The sequence below is a fragment of the Haliotis cracherodii genome, unplaced genomic scaffold (assembly GCF_022045235.1).
Source record: "Haliotis cracherodii isolate W230 unplaced genomic scaffold, xgHalCrac1.p SCAF_12, whole genome shotgun sequence".
Taxonomy (NCBI): domain Eukaryota; kingdom Metazoa; phylum Mollusca; class Gastropoda; order Lepetellida; family Haliotidae; genus Haliotis; species Haliotis cracherodii.
Genome location: NW_027266267.1, coordinates 20,012,408 through 20,034,324, shown reverse-complemented (window position 1 = coordinate 20,034,324; position 21,917 = coordinate 20,012,408). Strand labels below are relative to the sequence as shown.

The 21,917-nt window shown below is 39.4% G+C and overlaps 1 protein-coding gene across 1 annotated transcript; it reads right to left on the bottom strand.

The window, feature by feature from the left end:
- Positions 1 to 13,151: 13,151 nt before the first annotated feature.
- LOC139457629 (ubiquitin-fold modifier-conjugating enzyme 1) lies at positions 13,152 to 21,320 on the bottom strand. Its single transcript, XM_071238983.1, has 5 exons — positions 21,184 to 21,320; positions 19,283 to 19,414; positions 16,433 to 16,509; positions 16,063 to 16,153; positions 13,152 to 14,392 (listed from the first exon to the last, which is right to left on the bottom strand). The coding sequence occupies exons 1-5, from the start codon at positions 21,304 to 21,306 to the stop codon at positions 14,312 to 14,314; spliced, it is 504 nt and encodes a 167-aa protein (XP_071095084.1). The 5' UTR covers positions 21,307 to 21,320; the 3' UTR covers positions 13,152 to 14,311.
- Between the last annotated feature and the right edge of the window lie 597 nt (positions 21,321 to 21,917).

The following is a 21,917-nucleotide window of genomic DNA, read 5'->3' as shown; positions in this document are numbered from 1 at the left end:
CAAAAGCGTTTGTTATCATGTATTAGCTATATCAGATTTATATACCCTGTTTCTATCAGCTCAGCGAAGTAGAATCCGATGTGACACCAGATGTATGTTTAGGGCTCTTTTGTTTAGTCACAAATTAGTCAGATTTAGAGAAAACCTGTAGAGGTGATGGGAAAAGAAGTGTTTGCAGTCGACGTTGGTGGCCTTTCTACACTCCTGAGAGTTTAACTAATACATGAACAGTATCCTTATCACAAAGTGCAGAGAATTGTTATCATGTCACAGAAGACGAAAACATTCTGGAATTTGGTCTCATACAAAAGTCCTTCACACAACCAGTTATTCATCCTGAATTTCTGTGCTTATTTCGAATGTTTAATGGATAAAGAAATTGAAAACAATCAGTCAGGTTAAAAAATACTTTGCCTCGGCAAAACACAAATGCCTTGTGGTTGTGCATATAATTTACTCAGTAGAGTCCCTGAATATTCAATACCATTGAACAGTATGACGAGATGGTGGATATTTTTTAAATCCCAATACTAGTGATAGAAATCGAAATCACAACGACATGTTGGCTCTATACTGAGTCACTGGATGTTGAATCTTATTACTCATACAGTTTCTTTGTTTGTAGATATGAAAGCTTTTCCTGGAGAGACTTAATTGATACACCAAATTACCCATTACTCAAAGTGTCACCAATTGTCCAGTACGACGGAAAGGTTCATGACTGATTAAGTCGTAAGGTTCATGACTGATTAACGATAAAGCTGCTTGATACCTGATCAATGAGAATGTAGGGATTATGGTACAAAATATAATATACACAAACAAATTTAGCACCCCCCTATTTCATAACCATGGCAAATGGCAAAAATCATTGCATGGGATGACTGACCACAGGAGCTAGGCGATACCAATGTCATCGGATAGAACAAACATTTCACAACAAATATAGAAGATATTGGTGAAATTTGCTGACGGAAACATCTTGGTAACACAGCTACTGAGTCTGACCTTAGACAATACCTCAAAAAAAAAATATGGAGCTGCAGGATTAAGTTAACGAGTTACGTTTGATGATTCATGTGGAAATGTTCCTTAAAGTCTCTACTTGACATGACACGTGAAACAGATCAGTAGCGTCTATAACAGCCACGTGCCCGGATGACCCATTCCACCCTACGTCTCATGCCGCCAGTAGGACGTTGGACCTGTTGATGGGTCTACAACAACCACTCCTGATGAAAAGATGCGGGTTTTATACGTTTTGAATCTATGTGAAACTCAGGATCTTCAGTATGGAGCTGACAAACCTAGTAGCTCAATGACCACAAAACATTATTTGAAAATCTATATGATCTGCATCATACTTAAAATATTGACATCGAAATCACCTTGAATTTAGAAGTAGAATGTTTGTCAGAAAGTATCATGCAGAAAATGACAGCATGTAGATACACATTGTGTAAAGATAATACATTTGAAATGTGTAGGATCAAGGAAGTGTTCAGTCTCATCTATAATCACTTCATTTCTGATGGATGACACCTCAGATTATCGTTTTTTTCTATCGAATACCATGACAGTCATACATGTAGTGACTTAATGTGATGCTTATAGAAACTACAAGATGAAGTTGGTATATTGAAACTGTGAATAAAAGGTTATGGATGTTGACCAAGCACTTCTAAATAATCTTGCTAAAGATGTATACGAGATACACAACTGAAAATCCAGACCCAGTCTGATAAGGTACAGCGGGAGACTAGATGACCATCTGACACAGATAAGAAGGAAAATGTTGAACTTCGATTATGAACTTATCTCCATATTACCCGATATTGGATAAGGTTCTTTGGGTTTGAAGGCTAAATGTTTGAAAGCACTTGATATCATTAAGGTGGTATCAGATGCTAAATAGGGTGGAGACCAACAAACTCTGTTACATCTCTATAGCACATTGATTCGATCTAAACTTGATTTAAACTGTTTCATATATGGTTCAGCCTGTAAGTCGTACATTAAAGAGCTTAACACCATTCACCATCAAGGTCTAAAGTTGTGTCTGGGGGCATTTAGAACTTCCCCTGTTGAAAGTTTATATGTTGAAGCTAATGAAACTTGTCTTGATATCAGAAAGATAAAAATGGAACTGCAATACGTTACAAAACTCCATTTGAATCCCTCCAATCTGGCGTTTAACATTGTTTTTAATCCCCCTTATCAGACTTTGTATGATAAGAAACCAAGCTCAATTCCTCCACTTGGTATCCGTATTCAACAGCAGATTACAGATGCGGATCTAAACACTTCTTCAATTGCAACTTATAAACTACCTGAATTGCCACTGTGGCAGTCAATACAGCCTAATGTCAATTTTGAGTTAAACTTATTTTTACAGCAGCGGCTAAGGCTATACTGTTAGACTGGCAACTTATTGAATGTTCAAAAGATAACAGCTTTATCATTTTGTCTGATAGTTTATCTTTTCTGATGGGACATCAATGACTGTAAAACTGAACATCCCTTTTTAGTTGAAATTTTGAAATGATATGAATATATAGTTGATTTGTTAAAAGTCACAATTGTTTTTAATGAAAATGCCATACCATGAATCGAACCTAAATATTCACATATCGTGTTAGGCAAGTGATGAAAAGTTGTTCAGTTTTATATGTTATGACTCCTGTTGGTCCATCCTGCGTGTGGTGTTCCTCTCGCACGTTTTGATCGAATTCCTTGTATACTGCGACACATTGCATTGTTTCACTACAAAGTATCTCAGTGTGATTCACATTTTCTATCAAATCGGTTCAGCTCAGGTTTCATAGCTCTTCTCTCACATTAAGCTAGTATGTTATCATTGGCATTAATAAATGATGTCAATATATGGTTGAGATAAGTCAATAAAGGTATGGAAGTAGAAGCATTCTAACCTGAATACATAAACATTATCATTATAAAGTGCAGAGTGCGGATAATTGTTATCATGCCTACAGAAGACAAAAACATTCAAGAATTTAATCTCGGACACAATCTTTCACACCGCTTGAACTTTTAAACAATCAGTCAGGTCTGCAAAACATGCTGAATCTGCGAAGACGTGCCTTAGGGAGATGTTTATATATTAGTCCATTTGGGATAGTCTTCCAAATTCAGCACCATAGATGGAAATCGAAAACACAAGGACCTGTTGGTTCTGTAATAAATTACTGGATTTCGAAGGATCTGCATATACAATTTTGGTTTTGGTAGAAACATGACTTGAATTTTAGTATTGATAACTTCATATTCATTTAATTAAATCTATATCTACCTCTTTAAAGAATATGGCTGAAAATCTAAAGGATTTGTGAGTGAGTGAGTTGGGCTTATCGCCGCTTTTAACAGTATTCCAGTTATATCACGGCGTGTCAGCTTCATGTGGGAGGAAAGCCCAAAGTGATGCAGGTCTCAGACGTTTACCACTTCTGTGAAACCCACGAGCACGAGCACACCTTGAAACATAATAGGGGCGAACCGGGATTCGAACCCATAATCATAGGTTTCTGGCGTGCCCAAGGGACGCAACTCTGCACAGCGAATCGCGGCGCCTTAGACGACTGGGACACCTGTGCCCCCCGTCAGCTTGGAGACATTAAATGACATTGAACTTCCTAACAAACACCAGAACTATTCATATCTCAGTGAAGAACAGAATTTTGGGGTAGATGCATTGCTCAATAACTGTTCATAACAGTTCACATTGAATCGTAAAATTTGAATTTGAATGATAAATTTATGAAACTGTATGTTTTCGGAAGAAACACTGATCTTGTGTCACATTATGGAAACGTTTCGACAAGGGTAAAATTATCATAATCTGGAGCTCTTTCACTATTTAAAATCACCAGCGTTTTCAGTTATGTTCTCTTCAGAGCAACCTCCACGTGGTGAGTGGTGAGTGCTGGGTAGCGCACATCGCTCTTCCTAAGTTTGGAATGTGTCCTCAGCACCCGATTGCTTGTCATTTGAGGCGACTAAATTGGGCAACCTATTTGCCGTTGGTTGCACCCCTATGTCAGTGGAGGAAGGTAGTCTGGTGGTTGTGGGCACTGGTTCCAATATGCCACTTTGACCCTAACTTCACCTTGATTTGTGGTAGAAAATCTATGTGTTCTATCAATTGGCGGGTCACGCCAAGCACTGTGCCTTACAATGGAATTGCACAAGTTTGTCAAATTATTAATATGTCAACAGTTTCAATTGTTTGATAGGCATTATTTAGAAGTTGACGGATGACAAAGTGGACACAATTTATGGATAAACTTCTTTAATACTGTAAAGTCGACGTTTCGGTATAGATCAATATACCGTTGTCAAGCAAGACTGAATGAGGAACATTGTACAGAATATATCATGGCTGGAGGTAACAGGAACAACAATTGCATATATGAGTAGGATAACATGAGTAAGTAAGTACAACAGAAGGATAATACTGTCACAACATGATGGACAGATAACACATAGGTGGAAGCCAATGGGACATGAAGCCAATTAAACAGGATAAGTTTGCATAGGTGGGGCGATTATTGCTTAATGAGTCTCATTTGGCGTATGGGATGAAATAGCCTTCACCTCTGTTGATTGTTGGCTTGTGGCGGCGAATGTGTACTGCTTCTGTGAGTTTTATTTAGTGAAATTATTGAGGTTGTTGGAGAGGATTTGGACATTGTCCCAGTTGATGTTGTGATTAGGACAGTTGCTGATATGGTCCAAGATGGCTGATTTACTGTCTGATATAATGGTTGAGGTTTTGAGCTCTTTGATTCTGGTGTTGATGGGGCGGGATGTTTCACCAACCTAAGATTATCCACAGATACAGTCAGTTTTATAAACTACACCTTTAGGCTCTTGGAGTTTGGTTGTGTGTCTGCAAAATAGAAATATTTCACCCGCAACCCAAATTTTACATGCAAAACGTGGCAAATCTATGTTTCTAAAATAAAATCACGTAGACCAATTTCTAAGGTTTGGAATATGGTGCAATGGATAAAAGGTAAAGTTTCCGAATCTGAAGTTCACGATCTTAAGGAGGGTGACACCTTATCAACCAATAAATCAGATATAGCAAATGCATTAGGAGAAACATACATCCTCATCAACTTATACATCAATTTCAGAATTATTCAGGCAATCGTTTGAGCATCCAGTTTTACATGCCATAATTGAATTACACAATTATCTTGGGACTGGCCAATACGATATCATCTTTTGTTGGTTGCCCAGCCATGGGATCGTTAGTTACACTTGAGCTGCTGCTGCTAAGGCAGCACTCAACACATCTGCTACATCAATTCTTATACCCTAGAGTGACTATAAACCTGTAATAGGTGTTACATCAGAGATCTAATGTACAAGAAGTGGGACAACTAAGTGGATATAAATAAATTGCATGCAATGAAACCAAATGTCGGAAACACCAGCTTGGTTTGTCAGTTTAGTTTTGAAGAGGTCATGGCTCACATTAGGTACAATCACCAGCCGCTGAAGGGATGGTGTAAATCCTGCTGGGGTCCATGCAGGTAGCAAAGGTACTGTAAGTCACCATTGTCCCTAGTATGGTGATCGACCTTCAGTTGCTGGCGATGTATAGCCCTTTTGTATATTGTATTGCTAGCTATAGTGATATCTTTTAATGGTTGTATGCTAGTTTTAATTTTTAATCTATGACATTATGAAATATTGCCGATGTGACGTTAAATATTAACTCACTCACTCATTCCTCTTTAGACTCCTCTATTGGACTAAAGCTAGATAGTTTTACTGATCCAGATGGGAATTATGCATATTTTCCAGAATGTGATTTACTCTAAATAAATCTTATGCAGTTTTATATCCCTCTGAACAAATCCTCAGGCAAAATGTAAATTCGTACATTAATCCAACAAAAAATAATTATATTGTTCATTTTGGAAACATTGACATTTTACCTATGAATTGGACTAAAAATGATACACATTCATAAAGTCTTGCAACTTGCCAAGTACGTATATTAAACCCAATATCGTTCTCTCATTTAAAATGACAACAGGCAAAGACAACGCTTCACACGTTCTGTATAAACTTGGCTGTAACTCTTGCATTTGTAGTAACTTTGAAAATGAGTAGAAAAATGAAACTTGTTGATTGTGTGGCTAATTCGGATAGATTGTTGCAATACACCTCGCAGTCTAAGTTTAAACAGTTAAATATCATTTTGAGTGTGTCCAGCAAACCAGTTCCTGTGGGATTTTGTATTTTAAAGCATGCAGGCGCATTTATTCTTTCTATTTCAACGTGTTAAAACGGATCTGCAGATTATTCTCTCTTGGTCTTATATTCCGATATAGTCTCTGTAGATCTTGTAGAGCAGGCCTGTCAAAGAACAACAGCAGAGAGCAACCAAACCTTGGAATTTGGTCACACTTTAAACAGAAATATCCACACAAATTACAAACAAGACACAATCCCCAAAAAGTTTGCACCATAGCGATAAGACTTCTTGATAGTCATTTCAGTGGTCAATCAAAGTCCGCGAAAGGTCGTTTTGATGTGATTCGTGAGGGAATGTCCTCAGATCTTTGTTTAGCGGCAGCGAGAACTAAGGTATGATTTTAATGAGATTGATCGATGCTTATGATGTCTATCATTTGATAGTCTGGTCAAGACTAGATTTACATACCACCATCATATAGCTGGAATATTGCTGAGTGGGGAGCATCGATCTTTGTAATTTGGATAGGATGACATGCATCAACCAAGTCAGGGAGCCTGGCCACCGTTAGTCAGCTATTACAGCAAGCATAATTGCCTCCAGGCATCTCCTCCCTTGGCAAGTGTTGAATGCACAGACGCCAGCTCGGACCGAAGACCAGGGTCATTAAGGATCATTAAGGATTGATTAAGTCACTGCGTAATTTTGACAATCTTTACTTGACGTGAATCAGTGTGTGAATTGGGCTTAACACAGTTTTGAACAGTATGTTAGTCGTATTACACCATGGCAACTTGGTTGAGAAGGAAAGCCAGAAGAAATGTAAGATTTATACTGATGCTAGTCCACGATCATAGGTATGGTTCTACCAAACTTAGAAACATTAAAAGGACAAAACAGGAATCGAACGTAGATCTTTCTTAAAATATTCACAATGAAACTACTTTGAATTTAAAAGCACAATATTAGTCAGATAGCAGTATTTTCCAGTACTGAATGACAGGATATAGAATATTGTATGGGCTAGTCACTACACGAAATATGATAGATAAGAAAATGGTATGTTTATAGGAAGACCTTTACCTGACTTTCATATGTATGTAGCAGTGATACTGCTTTGCAGTTTTCTTTGCTCGTCATCCTACATATCACTGTGCACAATTGGAAGAAATAGCAATTAAGTAGAAAATCCACACATTAATCCATATGATTATATTAAGAATATCAGATGTTTGTTGAGATTTTTGTACAAATGTTACATTTGAAAAATGTATAGGTCCAAGGAAGTGTCCTGTCTCCTCGGTAAACACTTCTGAGTCCATTTCTGACAGATGACACATCATATTCTCAATGTTGTATCGAATACCTCGACAGCCATACTGCATACACTTGTGTTGACATAACGCGATGCCAGTGTTCGTGAAGCTTGCAGATTCTACCAGTTGGCATATCGACACTGAATAGCAAGCAAACTGTTAGGAGGTGATGCATGTTGACCACACACCTCTTAATGATATCGTTCAAAGATGTATGCGAGATACACAACTGAAAATCCCGGTCCAGTTTAATGTAGTACAATGGGAGGCCAAGACGACAAGCCCTTGTGTCGACACAGGTTAAAGAACAATGATGTATTTCACACTTCACCTTTATGTAGTATCTTTATTGCAAGCATCTTGGATCCCAGATGAACGATGCTTACCACACCAGGTTTGATAGCTCTCCTATCACATTAAGCTGGTATGTTATCAGTGGTATTCAGATGAATTAATGATGACAATATGAAATATAGATACTTCTAAGTGTGTAAGAAGTTGACGGACATTCCAGCGAAGACAAAATTATTTTGTATCCACTGCAGCTGGTGCTTGTCATATTAGAGCTGATGTCACTCATAGTATAGCTATTGTCTCTCATCAACGACTGGATTCATGAAACAAGTTATGGCTTTATATTTTATTGGTATCATATTGTTGTAACATAGTCATTAACAGACAAGTGTCAAATATCCTATTTGTTCTTGAGTTACCTCCCGTGGGGACCCGGGTTAGATAAGAATGTGTCCTCAGCACCCAATTGCTTGTCATAAAATGCGACCGAATTGGTTAACCCATTTGCCGTGGGTTGTGCCTGTGCCTGGTGGTTGAGGGCACTGAAGCCAGAAACCAGTATTCCTTTTGCCAAACACACCACTTTCGACCCTTACTTCACCTAGACGTGTGGTAGAATCAACCTGGAATACTTAATAATTTAAAAATATGACATAACACCAGTCCTTGTTTACACTCAATGGTGGTTGGTGAGCAGGGGTGGCAAATCAATATTCACATCGTGTCTCCTGGTTCTATAAAGGATCCATTGGTCTGACGAGTGTCGAATGCTGCTACGAACTGTTGATGGTCGAATACGTGTTTGGAGGCAACGTAACACTCGTTTTGCACCAAGGAACATCCAGAAGACCTTAGCATGTGGCGGGGGGTCTGTCATGATATGGGGTTGTGTTTCCTTCGGCTGAAAACTTCCGCTGGTGACAATTTGTGGAAACCTGAATGGCCAACAATACCAAGATGCCGTTCTTCATCCAGTGGTTGTCCCTCATTTTGACAACCATCCTCTTCAGACAAGACTTGTTTACATGGACGACAATGCTAGACCACACAAATCTCGGGCAGTTTTGGCTTATTTGCGTCAAGAAGCTATTGCCACTCTTCCTTGGCCGGCCTGTAGTCCGGATCTAAATCCGATTGAGCATCTCTGGGACATTCTAGCCCGGAAAATCAGATATCGTGATCCCCCAGTTCAAAATCTCGCTGGACTTGAAGCTGCACTTCATGAAGAATGGATCCGTTTGCCTCAGAGAAGCATTCAACTACTTGTAATGAGTATGAGGGGTAGGGTTGAAGGTGTGGTCAATGTCCGTAGATCATACACATGTAACTCACGTTTCTGTCTTGCAATAGACTCTGCACTCCCTAGGGTGTCTATGTGACACCTGATATGGTATGCTGATATTATGACAGTTACATGACACATAAAGTTTTTCAACGTTTTCTAATCCTTCAATTTCTGGTCTTCGGTAAAATTCCTTTCTGCTCATATTCTTTTGGAACACAAGATAAACTTGCTTTGGGACAACTTTTGCATCACATAAGGTTTAGATATACGGCTTATAACAATCGTACATCTCGTTATAATAGTCATCATTAAGTGCCAAAAGTAACAGCTCACAAATATGGTTGTTGGCGCTTAACTTTTGTGCATGTGTATATTTGAAACCATCAGCTTTTAGCTTACAAGAAACATACCTGAAAATACAGATAATTTTTTGTCAGTTCACTTCGTATCACTCGTTTTCCCCTCCAGGTGACAAAGCCAAATGTGGCGCTTGTAGTTTTGTGAGGCATGATGTCATCCATAGCCGTGCACCTCTTAAATGCAACCTTCAAGCTGTTGATGTCCGTCTTTCTTTACAAAAACCTTCACACTTTGCTCCTTAAACATTTCACCATCGTCTGCACTTCAGCAGTGTGATCCCAAATCCCTTGACCCAGTATCACCATGGGTGACCTAAATGGGCATAACCCTTTCTGGGGAAGTATTGGTACCAATAACAAAGGGAAAATCCTGAAAAACTTCATTTCAAATAACAATTTATGCATGTTTAATGATGGATGAAAAACACAAATTCACATCCCACTACTGAAAAATAGTCTGCTCTTGAGGTGTCACTCACAGATCAAAATGTATATTACGAATTTGAATGGTCGGTCAACCAATACCTATGTGGAAATGACTATTTCCATACAATACTTTCGGCTACTAACCCGAATGATGATCCATCTGTGACTATTCCTAAGTCCTCTGTCAAACCACACATTCGTACACCATGGTTTACTTATGATTGCAAACAGACTAGGATGTGTAGGAAGAAGGCTGAAAAATACTTCGCCATCATCCTACAGTTCACAATTTAAATAATGTAAAGATAAACAGTGCCAAGTTTCGACGTCTGTTTAAATAAAATCGGTCTTTGAAAAACTTTGTATCAAAGAGTAATTCCCGTTCGCCAATGACAAATGAAATTTCTTTCGTTTGAATAGAATGAATTAGAATGAAATTGATTTCTCTTCATGCGCAAACCAGATACAAACTCATGTACAGAGGGCGCTTGTATGGAGTATATGAGTGACGTCATAGGGCGGGGAGTTCATTCTCGCCTGTGGCCTATCCATAAAACAAGCAGCTTTAATTTCATAAGTTGGAGACGGGTTGTTGCGGAAAAGGCTCTTTGCCAATAATCTTACAGAAAGTCGTATGTATGTTTAAATTGTCGTAGTCACGATATGGCTGAAATACTGCCAATGTGACTGTAAATCTTAACTCACTCACTCACTCTTACAGAAAGATACATACGTCACTGTGGCATCAGAGCAAGGGACTTCAGATGGTTATCGGTTGGACCCAGAGGGGTTCGTGGAGGAAAACAATAGTCAATAAAATGTGTATGGGGTAGACAATTAAAGGCCTTCGGCTAGTACCGGAGGGGACATACAGTGTTTTTGTTATTTGTGTCTGTTTTGTGGGTAGGAGAAGAGAAAGGTGTGGAACATGGTACAAGACATCAAAGGGAAAGGTTCAAATTCTGGCGTTCATCATCTTAAAGATGACCATGGTCTACTGACTCACAAAGGTGACATTGCAAATAAGTTGGGTGAAACTTTAGCTAAACATTCTTCATCATCCAATTATATTCAACAATTTCAGAAATATAAAAATCAGCAATAAAAGAAAACTATAAACTTTTATTTGGATAATGGTGAAGACTTCAATGAAGTATTTTCACTACATGAGCTCAAACCCTTGAACCGCAACAAGAACTGATAATATACACTTCTAGCTCATTAAACATTTACCCAGTCAACGTCTCGAAACGTTTCAAAATATTCTTGATAATATTTGGACAACAGGACACTCTCCTCCTTCGTGGCACAATGCCATTGCTATCCCTATACCAAAACTCGGTTGGGATCAAACCTAACTATAGACCTATTTTGTTCTGCGTTTCTAAAACCATGGAACGCATGGTCAATAATTGACTGGTATGGTTTTTTTAGAAACCAGTGCTCTTATTACAAATATTTAATATGGTTTCCACAAAAAATCGAAGTACTATTGACCATCTTGTTCGTTTTGAATCATTCATTAAAAATTCCATTAGCCTGATGCAACTATCTTTTTCGATCTTGCCAAAGCTTATGATACAAAATGGAAACATGGTATTTTAAAGGATTCACATAACTTTGGTTTATGAGGCCTTTTGTCTCATTTTATATCCAGTTTTTATCGGACAGACAGTTTCAAGTTCGTGTTGGATCAACCCTGTCTGATCATTATGAACAAGATCAGGGGGGTTCCACAGGGCAGTATTTTGTCTGTCACATTGTTCAATATAATAATAAATAGTTTATCCAATGTATTAAATGACTCAATTGATGGGTCCATTGTTTGTGGATGATTTTAATATCTCATGTCGTGGTAAAAATATGCTTACTTTTGAACACCATTATTACAATTGTTTCTTAATAAAATTCAAAATTGATGTCTTGAGAATGGACTTAAAGTTTTCACAGACCAAGATCAATTGGGTACATTTCTGTTGAAAGTATACACCCCATTAAGACCCCGAACTCTTTTTAGATGGCACTCCAATCAAGATTGTAAAAGAAGCAAAATTTTTAGCACTAATGTTCGACAAATTAGCCCTAGATTTGTTAAAAGTCGTCTCAAATTCAAAGTGGGGAGATCATATAACCCTTCTTAACTTATATAGATCTCGAATTCGCTCTAAACTGGACTATGGCTCCATTGTGTATGCAAGAGTAACTTTAAAAAACTGGATTCAATCCACCAACAAAATTGAGACTATTTCTAGATGCTTTTTGAACTTCCTAGGTTGACAGCCTCTATGTTGCCTCTATGAGGCTGATGAACCCTCCTTAAAAGAAAGTCGTACTAAATTGTCTCTCCAATATATTACTAAATTGTGTTCCAATCCCTCAAATTCTGCTTATGACTGTTTCTAATCCCCTCTATGAAGAACTGTTTCAAAAGAAACTAAAGCTGGTTCCTCCACTTTGAATTCGGCTCAAATCTCATATTAATACTGCAAATATAGATCTGGATATTATCTCTCCTTACCGACTTTTGTCTTCTCCTAACTGGAAGTTGGTGAGGTGAGAAGGAGACATTTCCTTCAAACGTTTCATAAAATCAACTAGTATATCAACAAAATATTTGAAAGGCATTTAGAAGTGATACACATAAGGGAGAGAATATATGGATGTCAATTTCTTTATTATGAGGAACACAGCGTTTCGGAGTATATGCTTACTCCATCACGTGGATGAATGCCCTGAGTCAGGATCAACCCACCATCATTTTGGGGACTCTCGGGGGTTAGAGAACCTCTAAAAATCACCGAGCAGACCTCCCAATCCAATTTAGTTGTTATTCTTGATAAGCAGATTGTTCGGGACGTATTCTGGCCGATCCTGCAGATCGTAGTAGTGTGTAGTTTATCCTTCAGATTGCCTCTCCATGAAAGGCTTATACCCCACCTGATGTTTGTTTGTTTGTTGTTTAACGCTGCACTCAGCAATATTCCAGCTATATTCCAGCTATATTCCAGCTATATGACAACGGTCTGTAAATAATCAAGTCTGGACCAGACAATCCAGCGATTGATATCATGAGCATCGATCCACACAATTGACATGCATCAACCAAGTCAGCGAGCCTGACCACCCGATCCCGTTAGTCGCCTCTTACAACAAGCATTCCCTGAACAAAGGGTGGTATGAAGTGAGTTTATCCTTCAGATGCATGGTCTGATGGTTGTCGCAAAGAGAACAAAAAAAATATATTGGCAGTTGCAATTTAATAAACATATCAACATAATAGGTTGAGCCAAAGTTACATTGATTAGAAACAGTTTTTTAAGCCAGATATTGCAAATCATTCTCTGTGATAACAGGATGCCGACAATAGACCACATCTGTTAGAATTAAACTCAGTCATGAGTGTCACATTGCAACACATTCCCCTCTGAACCAAGTAGGAGGGGTTTGTCAACAAGAACAAGGCGTATGACGGAACAACCTCCCTGTTCAGATCATGGTCCTCACCCATCACATCTTCCTCATGATTGATAAACATTCAAAATAACACATGGAAACCAGTGCTGACCTGACGATATGACACCATGTGCATCTTGAAACAATTTTTTTACTATTCTTGACTAAAAGCGAGTGAGTATGGTTTTACGCCACTTTTAGCAATATCACAGCGGGGGACACCAGAAATGGGCTTCACACATTGGACCCATGTTAGGAATCAAACCCAGGTCTTCAGCGTGACGAGCAAACACTTTAATCACTTGGCTACCCGACCGCCCCTGAGGAAAAGCAGCCTATGACATAACTGCAGTGAAATGACGTATTACCTAGATGAGAATATAAACTTTAGTGTCTCTGTAACCATCTACCCCATCACCCTGGAAGTAATGTGCCGAGTCAGTGAATATTCAGGATTGAAGAAGGGCATATACTGAAGTTCTCAGTAAGGACAAATGAACACCTGAATATCAGGAAATTATCCTGCTTGCAGGTCTAGGATTTATAGGTCATACATTGTTCATTAATCAAATCCTTGTCTTGCTTATAGGTGTCAGTAATGAACCCTTATGCTTATAAGTATCAACAAAGAATGCTTATGCTTACAGGTAGGTGTCATTATTGAAATGTCTTTTCATTCATAGACCTTGAAAACAATAACAAAATATACATCATAATTCGTTATTCACATAAATGTCAAGATGATCTTTTAATAGGATTTTTAGAGATATTCATGTCAACCTTTTCTGAAACTGCTTCGAAAACAGATAATATAGCGCAATAAAAAACTTATATTTTTTGCAGGGTTTTTTTAAGATGTCATATTGTTTTTCTTGCTTCAACCTCAAATCCAACAATAAAAAGTTTGATGCAGGATAAAGTAATGAATATGTCCTAGGCATCGGTGAGGTCACTGGGCAGAGGTGTCTTTATGTGTCACAGCTCCCTTCTGTACCAAGTCCGGGACTTCAACCGCTAGCCACGGTCCCAGCTGAAACAAATCATCAAGCTTCACTCGCACAAAATGCAACACAAAAACATTTATTACTTGCTATGCTTAACCAACACTATGTACAAGTCACACCTAACAGCATTCATCACTTTCTACACCTGACTGACACCTGTGCTAATCTATGGCATGTGCTATCCCTAACACCTGTCACATGGCTGTCACATGGCTGTCACACTTCCCCCTAGTGACATGGCATGGGCTATCCCCAACACCTGTCACATGGCTGTCACATGGCTGTCACACTTACCCCTAGTGCCATGGCATGGGCTCTCCCCAACACTTGTCACATAGCTGTCACACTTGCCGCTAGTGCCATGGCATGGGCTCTCCCCAACACTTGTCACATAGCTGTCACACTAACCGCTAGTGCCATGGCGTTGGCTATCCCTCACACCTGTAACATGGCTGTCACACTTACCGCTAGTACCATGGCGTGGGCTATCCCTCACACCTGTAACATGGCTGTCACACTTACCGCTAGTGCCATGGCGTGGGCTATCCCTCACACCTGTCACATGGCTGTCACACTTACCGCTAGTGCCATGGCGTGGGCTATCCCTCACACCTGTAACATGGCTGTCACACTTACCGCTAGTGCCATGGCGTAGGCTATCCCTCACACCTGTAACATGGCTGTCACACTTACCGCTAGTGCCATGGCGTTGGCTATCCCTCACACCTGTAACATGGCTGTCACACTTACCCCTAGTGCCATTGCGTGGGCTATCCCTCACACCTGTAACATGGCTGTCACATTTACCGCTAGTGCCATTGCGTGGGCTATCCCTCACACCTGTAACATGGCTGTCACACTTACCCCTAGTGCCATGGCGTGGGCTATCCCTCACACCTGTAACATGGCTGTCACACTTACCCCTAGTGCCATTGCGTGGGCTATCCCTCACACCTGTAACATGGCTGTCACACTTACCCCTAGTGCCATGGCGTGGGCTATCCCTCACACCTGTCACATGGCTGTCACACTTCCCCTAGTGCCATGGCGTGGGCTATCCCTCACACCTGTCACATGGCTGTCACACTTCCCCCTAGTGAAATTGCGTGGGCTATCCCTCACACCTGTAACATGGCTGTCACACTTACCCCTAGTGCCATTATGTGGGCTATCCCTCACACCTGTCACATGGCTGTCACACTTACCCCTAGTGCCATTATGTGGGCTATCCCTGACACCTGTAACATGGCTGTCACACTTACCCCTAGTGCCATTATGTGGGCTATCCCTGACACCTGTAACATGGCTGTCACACTTACCCCTAGTGCCATGGTGTGAGCTATCCCTAACACCTGTCACATGGCTGTCACACTTACCCCTAGTGCCATGGTGTGGACTATCCATAACACCTGTCACATGGCTGTCACACTTACCCCTAGTGCCATGGCGTGGACTATCCCTAACACCTGTCACATGGCTGTCACACTTACCCCTAGTGCCATGACGTGGGCTATCCCTAACACCTGTCACATGGCTGTCACACTTGCCCCTAGTGCCATGGCGTGGACTATCCCTAACACCTGTCACATGGCTGTCACACTTACCCCTAGTGCCATTGCGTGGGCTATCCCTGACACCTGTCACACTTACCCCTAGTGCCATTGCGTGGGCTATCCCTAACACCTGTCACACTTACCCCTAGTGCCATGGCGTGAGCTATCCCAAACTTCGGTACATTTCTGGCCCACAGTGGTTTAAAGTGATCCGTCAAGCAGATTTTACCTCCCCTGTGAATTACACAAAATCTTTATTTGAAGCATTTGAGAAAGTCAGTTTCCATCTCCTCATTCTGTTGCCATGGTAGCATACACACACATTATTAGCAATGGATAAGATGTTGCTATGACTACATGTAATTGTTTATGAGATTAAGGCGCAATATTTTGCCATGACCATGAAAACAACAAATATCATGTTGCTATAGTAATCTTTCACTGACAAAGGAGATAAATTATCATGGTTTAGAGTACATGTTTTCCTGACAAGTGACATGTTGCTAGGGTTACCTGTACATCTTGGCTGTCTTGCCATCAAGTTCTGGCAGTGCTATTTCTGGCGCCGTTGTTGGGTAAGTCACAGGAATCTGGAAGTTGTTCAAAAATAATAATAAAGAATTGACTTCACATTTTCTTTTTCATTTATGGGGGTATAAACAAACAAAAAACAGTAGGCACGCTTTGTGTAAATCCGGTCTGCAAAAGATATTTAAAAGGGGCATTAATCTCTGGCTTCTGTCTGGCTGTCAAACACTGCTCGCTAGGGCTCACTAACTTCTGTAAGTCGATTTGCTCGCTAATGCAACTGAGCGTGGCAAGAGACTATGTCTATATGCATTTCTGAACACTGTTGGTTAACCGTGATCTGTGGGTACAGGTTTAAAGTTTGTTTGTTGTTTAATGCTGCACTCAGCGATATTCCAGCTATATGACAGCGTTCTGTAAATAATCAAGTCTTGATCAGACAATCCAGAGATTGACATCATGAGCATCAATCCACGCAATTGGGATATGATGACATGCATCAACCAAGTCACGCGAGTCTGACTACCCGATCCCATTAGTCGCCTTTTACGACAAGCACAGTACAAGCATGCAACTAATGATGGTGTATATGCAACTAATGATGGTGTATATGCAACCAATGATGGTGTATATGAAACCAATGATGGTGTATATGCAACCAATGATGGTGTATATGAAACCAATGATTGTGTATATGAAAGTAATGACGGTGTATATGCAACCAATGATGGTGTATATGCAACCAATGATGGTATATATGAAACCAATGATGGTGTATATGAAACCAATGATGGTGTATATGCAACCAATGATGGTGTGTATGAAACCAATGATGGAGTATATGAAACTAATGATGGTGTAAATGCAACCAATGATGGTGTATATGAAACCAATGATGGTGTATATGCAACCAATGATGGTGTTTATGAAACCAATGATGGTGTATATGAAACCAAAGATGGTGTATATGCAACTAATGATGGTGTTTATGAAACCAATGATGGTGTATATGAAACCAATGATGGTGTATATGCAACCAATGATGGTGTTTATGAAACCAATGATGGTGTATATGAAACCAATGATGGTGTATATAAAACTAATGATGGTGTATATGAAACCAATGATGGTGTATATGCAACCAATGATGTTGTATATGAAACTAATGATGGTGTATATGAAACCAATGATGGTGTTTATGAAACCAATGATGGTGTATATGAAACCAATGATGGTGTATATGCAACCAATGATGGTGTATATGAAACTAATGATGGTGTATATGAAACCAAAGATGGTGTATATGCAACCAATGATGGTGTTTATGAAACCAATGATGGTGTATATGAAACCAATGATGGTAAGTATGAAACCAATGATGGTGTATATGAAACTAATGATGGTGTATATGAAACCAATGATGGTGTATATGAAACCAATGATGGTAAGTATGAAACCAATGATGGTGTATATGAAACCAATGATGGTGTATATGCAACCAATGATGTTGCATATGAAACCAATGATCTTGTATATGAAACCAATGATCTTGTATATGAAACCAATGATCTTGTATATGAAACCAATGATCTTGTATATGAAACCAATGATCTTGTATATGAAACCAATGATGGTGTATATGCAACTAAGGATGGTGTATATGAAACCTATGATGGTGTATATGCAACTAAGGGTGGTGTATATGCAACTAAGGATGGTGTATATGCAACTAAGGATGATGTATATGCAACTAAGGATGGTGTATATGCAACTAAGGATGGTGTATATAAAACCGATGATGGTGTATATGCAACTAAGGATGGTGTATATGCAACCGATGATGGTGTATATGCAACCGATGATGGTGTATATGCAACCGATGATGGTGTATATGCAACTAATGATGGTGTATATGCAAGGAACAGGGAACCATGGGTAAGTCTTCCATCATACATGTGAGATGGGTGTGTCCAAGGAGGCAGACTTTTGGCTAGTGATACTAATTTTATACACTAATATATGTTAGGCCAGATTTCTTCTCTTTTTTTTTTAATGGTATATGGATTTTTGGGCCAAACATTCAGGTTGGTAGGTCAAAGAATTACTAAAACGTTAAGCAGGTTTGTTTGTTTGTTGTTTAACGCTGCAATCAGCAATATTCCAGCTATATGACAGCGGTCTGTAGATAATCAAGTCTGGACCAGACAATCAAGTGATTGACATCATGAACGTTGATGCATGGAAATGGGATACGATGACATGCATCAACCACGTCAGCGGGTCAACAGATAGCGAAAACATGGGAGCAGGAGAACTAGGGCAGCATCAAGTTTAGAATCATCTCCTTTCCATGATAGACACAGATCTGTTGCTATTCTTCACAATTCATGTTTTGAAGTTCAATAATAAAAAAATAATTTATTTATCTTTAAAGCAAAAATAAATGAGGTAGTTAAACATTTTACTTATTTCTGGTCAGCAAAATTAAAAAACACTGCTTTTGATTTAGTTATATTTCACATTTATATTCTAACGCTGCAATAGGATAGGGAATAGGAGGAACCGTAACAAAGTCTAAAATCTTGCTGGCTTTATGTTTTATTAAATATCAAGAAGGGGCTGTTGTCTAGGTCCTTCATTGTGCCAGTGAACTTTGTCCTACACTCGCTAAATGAGCAGAAAGAAAGCACCACAACAATTGAAAAAGTTTTCACACAATGCGGACATTCTAGATCCCACCCCATCTACTCCCGACAACTTTAAATACATTTATTTATAACCCAGTAAGAGCAAATGCTGCCAGGTCCATCACAAAGTATGAAACATTATACTTACATCAAATTCTACGTCAAACTCGTACTTGAGTAGTTCGTGGATATACCAACATTTCCCGAACCAGCGCGTCCCCTCCTTGTTGGACTCCAGTCGAAACCAGTCATTGTCTGCCTCCTTGTTATTCTGTACATACTGAAAACAGACACAGTTGTTCTTGTTGTAACCGTTGCATCGCATATACAACTTTAAGAGAAAAGAGGGGAGCATATGGTAGTCACATATTCATATACAAGGACAGGTTTAGAAATTAACACAAGCCTGCAAGCCAGGGGCTAGTAAAAATTCCTGCAGGCCAGTAAAAATTTCAAGTGGGCGTTTCCAAAGGGCATTTTATCTTTACTTGGGCTAGTAAAGCTTTTCAGTTCAGTTCTAACCCCGAAGAACTACATGAATCTAACAACTTCTTGAAAACTTGGGAGTGGTGTCAAAACAAGTTCTTTGTATTATGGTTACCTGTAAACATGAAAAACACGATCGTGTATACTGTATGCTGGATCTGTGCATGTCTGAATACGTCACTCAGTAACACTCAGTCCTCCCTTGATGTTCACCCAATGTATTTATTCACATGATCATAACAAGTACCCTGGATGCATTCATCACCACAGCTTTGTTTTGGAAGTCACCATCATCACCCCTCCTGTCACTATGATCACTCATTCATCACAAAAACATCTCTCTGATCAGCAAGATCAGTGGGATTTCATCGGACAGCTATTCAAAGATTTTGGTAACCGCAGCTCCCTTAACACATTTGTGTAAAATACCATTTCCAAATTTATTTTGAGTTACTAGTGTACAAATAAAACTATAGTAAACAACACTCTGCATAACATTTTCTTGATTTGATCATGTGAGTAGGGTATTCTTCCATATTTGTACCAAATTTAAAAACAATCTTCAGGACAGTTCGGATGACAATCAGTCGATGTCCTGCAAAAAGAACCAATCTGTATCCCCACATTCCAGCATAGTATTATTCAATCAACCCGTGAAGATCAGGGTTAAAATTGGTTCTCAGAAACCCATGCTTGCCATAAGAGGCGACAAACTGAATCGGGTTGTCAGGCTCACAGACATGGTTGATGCATGTCATCGTATCCCATTGATTTGCGTGGATCAATGCTCATGATGTCAGTCCTGGAATGTCTGAACCAGGCTCGATTTATTTTAAGACCCCTCTCATATAGTTGGAATATGGCGGAGTGCGACATTAAACAACAAACAAACAAATTATTGCATCAAACATACCCAACATTATGATCATGCGCATGTGAACAAATCCCGCACCTGTCATGTCCACACCAGACACCAACATTGTTCATGACTAGGCAGGGGACACCAGAAATGGGCTTCACGCAATGTGCTTTAACCACTAGGCTACCCGACCGCCCCTCAATCAAACAGCCTTATGATCCACTTATTCTGGGATAATCATTATCATTATCATCGTAAAATGGATAGGACTATTAGGAGTGGCTTAGTATGGTTTTATACCACAGGAACTCTTTATTGGACATGTTGGAGAGTAAGTAAAAATATATACCCTATATGCTAAGTTCTCTACTTACACATAGGGTGTATATTTTTATTTACTGACCAATAACGAGTTGCTGTGTTTTATACCCTCTCTCCAGCAGTATTCCAGCAATATCACGGCACAGGACAACAGAAATGTGTTCCACACATTGTATCAATGTTGGCGTGGACACGGATAATAGACGACGATAGCGAAATACAGTGCCCATAAATATCCGAGCAGTGACGGTACGATCTATATATGGGTCCGGTGTTTCAGTAATATATACTGCTCCACGAGTCTGTGGTTGACTTCACCATATGGAACTACAACTCACTGGATTGACAACGATCTGACATAAAGAGTGAGAGAAAAACAAAACCTTTATCAGTCCTTGATATTCCTCCTTTAAGCGCTGCACCCACAATTCCCCATCCCGTGGGCTGGCTTTTGTTTTCAACAGGGGAATTTGTGCTAAAGTTTTCTTGGTGACTTCGTCAACCATGTTGATTTCGTAAAAGGAAGTAGCTGGAGTTATCTCCCTTGTGTAGAAACTCCATACAGTAACAAGGATGCAACGCTTATAAGTAATGTGCAGAGTTTGCACTATCCGATCCGAAATTACTGTGCGTTCTTTCTTTTTCATTGAAATGTTTTTCCTTGGTGTACAACATAATCAATGGCCTTTTACAAACCCCGAGGCGAGATACAAGAGAAAAAACCGCGAACTTGGTTTCCACAATCTGATATATTCCATGTAGCTCTCTGGGAGCAGATCTAAGTTCTAAAGTACTCACGGAAATGAAAAAAAATGTTTTTTTCGATCTCAGATTTTAAATAAATGCAGTTAATATTCAAATTATATAAATATTCAAACAGCTCAACAGCCAATTGGGCCTTGGCACAAATACAGCGTATCAAAGGTTTTTATGTCTTTTTACAGGTGAAAGTGAATAAAAATATGAACAAAACAGACTTTTGTGAAACTGAGCATAACCAGGTGTTAGTAGATCAAGGTGAATGTCCATGACCTATGTCACCTTGACGACAGGTGAAAACAGGTGCTTGAAACCCACGTGCATGTAATTTGTCAGTGGTTTGATGATTTGTGAGCGG

Excerpts from the sequence above, each read along its gene's own strand:
- LOC139457629 (XM_071238983.1), bottom strand. The coding sequence starts at position 21,306 with ATGGTTGACGAAGTCACCAAGAAAACTTTAGCACAAATTCCCCTGTTG. Across the intron at positions 19,415-21,183 it reads AATATCAAGGACTGATAAAG|TATGTACAGAATAACAAGGA; the intron begins GTTTTGTTTTTC and ends GTCTGTTTTCAG. Across the intron at positions 14,393-16,062 it reads CTCACGCCATGGCACTAGGG|CTGGGACCGTGGCTAGCGGT; the intron begins GTAAGTGTGACA and ends GATTTGTTTCAG.